Source organism: Microtus ochrogaster, unplaced genomic scaffold (genome assembly GCF_000317375.1).
Source record: "Microtus ochrogaster isolate Prairie Vole_2 unplaced genomic scaffold, MicOch1.0 UNK15, whole genome shotgun sequence".
In the NCBI taxonomy this organism is placed as follows: domain Eukaryota; kingdom Metazoa; phylum Chordata; class Mammalia; order Rodentia; family Cricetidae; genus Microtus; species Microtus ochrogaster.
The window spans coordinates 900,615-906,420 of NW_004949113.1; the positions used below are offsets into that span (position 1 = coordinate 900,615).

At 51.0% G+C, this 5,806-nt stretch overlaps 1 protein-coding gene across 1 annotated transcript in view; it reads left to right on the forward strand.

Annotated features, from left to right (window-relative positions):
- Positions 1-1,459: 1,459 nt before the first annotated feature.
- The window catches only part of LOC101993582 (low affinity immunoglobulin epsilon Fc receptor-like), an 18,157-nt gene continuing 13,810 nt past the window's right edge, over positions 1,460-5,806 (forward strand). Inside the window, exons 1-8 of the mRNA XM_013353703.1 lie at positions 1,460-1,481; positions 2,432-2,551; positions 2,773-2,826; positions 3,768-3,830; positions 4,022-4,084; positions 4,266-4,328; positions 4,437-4,499; positions 4,608-4,729. Coding sequence (XP_013209157.1) covers positions 1,460-1,481; positions 2,432-2,551; positions 2,773-2,826; positions 3,768-3,830; positions 4,022-4,084; positions 4,266-4,328; positions 4,437-4,499; positions 4,608-4,729 — 570 coding nt within the window. The remainder of the gene's footprint in view (positions 1,482-2,431; positions 2,552-2,772; positions 2,827-3,767; positions 3,831-4,021; positions 4,085-4,265; positions 4,329-4,436; positions 4,500-4,607; positions 4,730-5,806) is intronic.

The window sequence follows — 5,806 nt, forward strand, 5'->3', positions numbered from 1 at the left end:
TTACAGTGCTGTTAGGCAGAGGATAGCTGCCCCACACCATCATGCTCCTAAGGCTCAGAGAGGGCGTGCAATCTGCCCATAATCACACAGCAAGGAGAGAACAGTTGTTGACAGGCAGGCTTGCATAGAAGTTTTAAATGTAAGAGCCAAAAAAAAAAAAAAAATAGGGAGAAGAGTTGAAAATGCTATCTCTGAGCCCGACACAAATGGAGCCCTTAACCGAGACTATAATCAGATCTAGCAGCATTTAGAGTGATCACGATGAAAGTTGTACACATCCAAACGGGCCTGCCACAACCCCACAGCATTGCTAAGTGTGCGAGGCAGGGCCAGGAGGATGGCTCTGTGGGTAAAGAGCTTGCTCTGCCAGCATGAGAACCCGAGTTCAGACCCCTGGCTCCCACATCAGTCCAGGCCTGGAGTCCCAAGGCCAGGAAGATGAACACAAAAGGGACCCTGGGACTCATTGGCTTTCCCGCCTCACCCAATCCACAAACTCCAGGCCACAGAGAGATCCTGTCTCAAAAAAACTCTGGAGACAAGGTTCAGTGCATAAGCCCTCTTGCTGGGCAAGCAGCATCCAGAAAGATAGAGAGAGAGAGAGAGAGAGAGAGAGAGAGAGAGAGAGAGAGAGAGAGATGATAGATAGGAGAGAGAGAGAGAGAGAGAGAGAGATGATAGATAGGAGATAGATAGATAGATAGATAGATAGATAGATAGATAGATAGATAGATAATAGATTAGATAGACAGACCAACCAACCAACTGACCCAGGCACGGTCATATACAAGCATGAAAGCATGCCTGTAATTTCAGCACTGGAGTCAGGGAGTGGAGACAAGAGGATCAATGGAGCTTACTGGCTGCTCCAGGCTCAGTAAGAGACCTGTAGCAAGGAATAAAGTAGAACGTGATAGAGCTGGTCCATGATGTCTTCCTCTGGCCTCTGCACACGCGTGCACAGGTGTGTACACTAACGCACATGCACAAGCTTACAGCACACACGAGACACATGTACATGCACGCAAGCCCACCTGCACACACACACATACCTGAATGCATACAGACATATACACATATGCTAAACATCCCCTTTTTACAGATAAAAAAGACATTTCACATGTCTCGAGCACCTGCTGTGTGTGTGTGTGTGTGTGTGTGCGCGCGCGCGCGCGTCTCCTGTGTGACACATTCTGGGCGACTTGTGAGACTTCTGAGACTACATTAGCCATATCTCCCAAGCTCACCACAACATTCAACTTCTGGACTAAACAAAATCAGCCAACTCCCCTGAGATCTCCAAGTCCCAGGCGCTGTCCTACACTCATAGAGAGTGTGACGCTTATCCTAATGTCCACTGAAACCAAGTTGCTTCCAGAGCTCTGACGAACTGCTCAGTGAGAGCCACCTCGGCAGGCAGTGCCCACACCATCACTGAAAGGATCTCAGCAGGACTGCCATGGAGGACAATGAATATTCAGGTAAGGCAGTTCCCAGGGGCCAAAGCTGGCACCCATTCTGCCCGGGAGAGGTGGGGGCCTCTTCAGTTCCTCTTCACCCAAGAGGGTGCGTTTCCAAGAAAGGCCAGGAGGCAGGGCAAAGTGGGAAGATGAGTGCTGACGGATGTCTGTGGCACACAGCCAGGTGGGACAGAGAAACTCGGGGCCCCTCCTCCTGTGACTCAACACCTTCCCAACAAAACTAAGTCCCAGCTGGACAGCTCAGGGTCGCATAGAGTTGAAGGCCAATTTCAACAGGAACTTGGAATTCAGAATGAGTTCTCAAAACCAGGGTAAGGAAGAGCCGGGGGCCTGTGTGGGGGACATCAAGACAGAGTAGGGAAACTCGAGTATCAAGGTGAAGCCTGCCGAGTGTGCTCTCTGGGGACTGGACTTCCATATGGGGCAGGAATTAGGATGTGGTGTCTTGTAACTAGCAAGGGGCTCAAGATTTGGGACAAACACAAGAGTATTCAGGACTTGAGGATCAAGGTATAAGCGTGGAGAGTCGGGGGTCAGAACAAACTAGAAAAAGAATGCTCTGTCCTTTAGAAATGAGACTGGGGACCCCAGCATTGCAAGTGGGGAGGCTTAGAAGCTCCTGGGTCTTTCTGTCTCCCTGGAAATGACCTGGACTGAAGTCAGACTTGTTGCCTGCTGGAGTGTGGACAGACTCTGACTAGGCAAGCCAAAACCCAGACGGGCAGACTCAGAGACACACAGAGGAGAGATAGACAGACCAAGTTCAGGAGGACTGATGGACATGAGCCATACAGATAGACACAGTGGTGGGCAGTTTGCACGTGGAGAAAATTGAGACCCTCTGCTTCAGGTGAGGCTCTAGATAAAAACTTTGGCTATTGAGACTCTGGGAGACAGAGGTGGAGCCCACACTCCCCTGCACCCTTCGACACTCTCTGCAGAACCAACAGGATACTGGGAGCCTCCTCATAAGCGTTCCTGCTGTGCAAGAAGGGGGACACAGCTCGTGCTGGTGGGGTTGCTGAGTACAGCAATGTGGGCTGCCGTGCTGACCCTGCTTCTTCTGTGGCGTAAGGACATCCCCAAAAACTGAGACATTCTACTCCCATCCCAGTGCCTGGGGAGCCCAACACCCTCTTTGGAACCTGATCTCCCCATCTCCTGCTCCATCTCAATGTCCCCCTCCCAGTCGCCCAGCACCCCTGGTTCTGCTTGTACCCCAACCACAGCTGCCAGGTGTGGGGAGACAACTATCCTTCTTACCTGCTCCTCTTTCCACTGACCCCCTTAGATTGGGAAACGGAGAAGAATCTGAAACAGCTGGGAGCTGCCGCCGTACAGAATGGTATGAGGGGGTCAAGGTGGGCTAGCAGAAGTGATGGTTGGGATAACCAGGGGTTACCATTTCCCTGCCAGTGATCACTGCGGGGGCTGTGTCAATGTCACCTTCTCCCTAGAATACCTTTTCTATCCCAGGAGGAAACTTCTCCAGTCTCTGGAGAAGCCTGGGTGTCTTGTTACCTGATATCCACAAAAACACTTGTGCCTCCCACTGCCCTTCTGGAACACAGGTGTGAAATAGCGAAATAACAAGTGCGGAAAGATCAAGGCCTCCAGGGCTGAGGATGTAGTTCAGCTGATGGAGTGTTTGCCCTGATGCATTAACTGAGCACCATAGGGCTGCCTGCCATCCCAGCACTTGACAAATGGAGGCAGGAGAATCAGAAGTTCAAGCTCATCCTCGGCTACATACTGAGTTCCAGAGCATCCTGAGCGACGAGACCCTGTCTCAAATAAAATAAATATATATAAATAAAAATAAAGAAAGAGAAAGGGAGGGGGAGGAAAGCCCTCAGAAAATATGGCTACGGACTTCATATTTAATACTGGCGCGAAAGGAGGGCACAGCTGGCTACTAGCTGTGTTCTAGTACTAGCCTGTCTGTCCCTTGTATGTTCCACTTGCTCCATCTCTCCATCTAAACCACGAAAAAAGCTGCGGTCATTGTGAGGATGTGAAAGAGGCCCCTGCATGGAGTGCAGTGTTCCGCCTTAACTGGGTGTGGAGGCATGTTTGCCTGTGACGTCAGAAGGTTGAGGCAGGAGGACCGCAAGTGAGAGAGCAATATGAGCTGCACAGGGAGAAAGGAGAAAGGGAGGGAGGGAAGAAAAGAGGGATGGGAAGGGATGGATGGATGGATGGATGGATGGATGGATGGATGGATGGATGGAAGGTGAGTCTTTGTGGTTCTTAAAAACACCTCTCTTCTTCTTCCCTTTGTCCCAGTCTCTCATGTCTCCCAGGACTTACAAAGATACCAGAGTAATCAGTTGGCCCAGAAATCCCAGGGTGAGCCAGCCACCTCCTGTCAGACTGAGATGGGAAAGGGGGAAGGCTGGGATGGCCTTGGAATCAATGTGATCAGCCAAATGCTGCTCCAAACCACACAGGGAACAGGCAGCCCTATGGCCCATGGAGGAAAAGGCAGGGTTGGGATAGGGGAACTTTCTCATCACTGAGTTCTTCTTCTTTGTGGGCAGCTGCTCGGATGTCACAAAGCATGCAAGAGCTCCAAACAGAACAGAAGCAAATGAAAACTCAGGGTAAGACAGGATGAGAGGAAGCCCCACCACCACCACCACTACCCTGAGAACCACAAGGGCACAGGAGGCTGGAGGCCAGGCTCAGGATGGGGAATGGTGGACGAAAGGAAGGAAAAGAGGGAGGAGGAAGGGGCAGATGATCCATACGCAGCATCTCTGACGCCAGCCTTACTCCTTTCAGATTCTGAACTCTCCCAGAACCTGAACAGACTCCAGGAGGATCTAACCAATATCGAATCCCAGAGTGAGACTTTGGACGGCCAGGGAAAAGGGGCAAACTGAGTGGGAAGCGGGTGGTTCTGGGAGCTGCCAGTCAGTCTCTAAACCCTGCACCCATCCCTATGCCTTTCAGACTCTGAGCTCTCCCAGAACCTGAACAGACTCCTAGAGGATCTAATCAACATCAAATCCCAGAGTGAGTCTTGGAACCGCCAGGGGAAAGGGGCAAACTGAGTGGGAAGCAGGTGGTGCTGGGAGCTGCCGGTCAGTCTCTGAACACTGCCCTCATCCCTGGTCCCCCAAGGCTTGAATGAGAAGCGTACAGCCTCAGATTCTCTGGAGAAACTCCAGGAAGAGGTGGCAAAGCTGAGGATAGAGATGCTACTATCAAAGGGTGAGTCTGACTTACCACCACAGTGGTGGCCTGTAACCACATCCTGGGACATCCTGCGTGTGCATGCATGCATGCGTGCATGTGCGTGTGTGTGCGCATGTGTATCATACAAGGAGGCTGTGCTGATGCGATTGTGTGGCATGATGTGACTGAGGGGTCTGTGTGATGGGCACGGACCAGGACAAATGGGGACATAGATGAACACTTTCTGCTGCTGGGGCCGAGTCCACGCTGTTTTCCTCTTCCTATAGCAGCGTAAATGAATGCAGACAGATTGTAAAAAATATATATACACAGCTTTAATGGTGAAATTAGACTTACAGCACCACGGTTCCCGCGGAGAACAGGAAACAGAAGAAGGGCCGGCTGCACGCAAGCCTGGCAGATTTATAGGTAAACATTTGCCTGAGGCGGACACGCCCCCTAAGGCTGGGCTTAACCCTACCTCTTCCTGGGTAAGGCTAACCACCACTAGCTTCCATTCCTGGAGTCTGCCCAACCAGGCTTAGAGGGGGATGTGATCATCAGCAGCCCTACCCAGGTGGCAGGGACAGAAGGACAGTTCCATAGCCTGAGGAGTTTCCTTAACCCTCTAGGGACCTCAACTCAGGTAAAACAGGGCTCTTTGTCTTTGATTCAGAGAATGCAGGACAAGCCAGTGTGAAGTAGGACTGGAGTTTATCCAGAGAGATTTCAACATGGATTTTTTTTTAATTATTTCTACATTTTATTTATTTTATGTGTGTGTACGTAAAGGTGGAGGAAATGCATGCCAGGGCACACATTTGGAGGTCAGGGAACAACTTTCAGGAGATGGTTCTCTCCTACCACATGGGTTCTGAGAACTGACTGAGGTCTTCAGACCTGGCAGCAAGCCCCTTTGCCCACAGAGCCATCTCATTAGCCCTAATAGGGATTTAAGCATGAAAGAGAAAGGATGTGTCCTTGGGGGGGGAGGAGCTGGGTGTGGGCTTCTCAGGCAGCTGCATCTTGGTCTCTCCAATAATCTCAGATGGGAGTAGGTTTTGAGGTTATCCTCAAAGGCCTGCTGAAGACTGTGTGTGCGTGTGTGTGTGTGTGTGTGTGTGTGTGTGTGTGTGTGTGTGTGT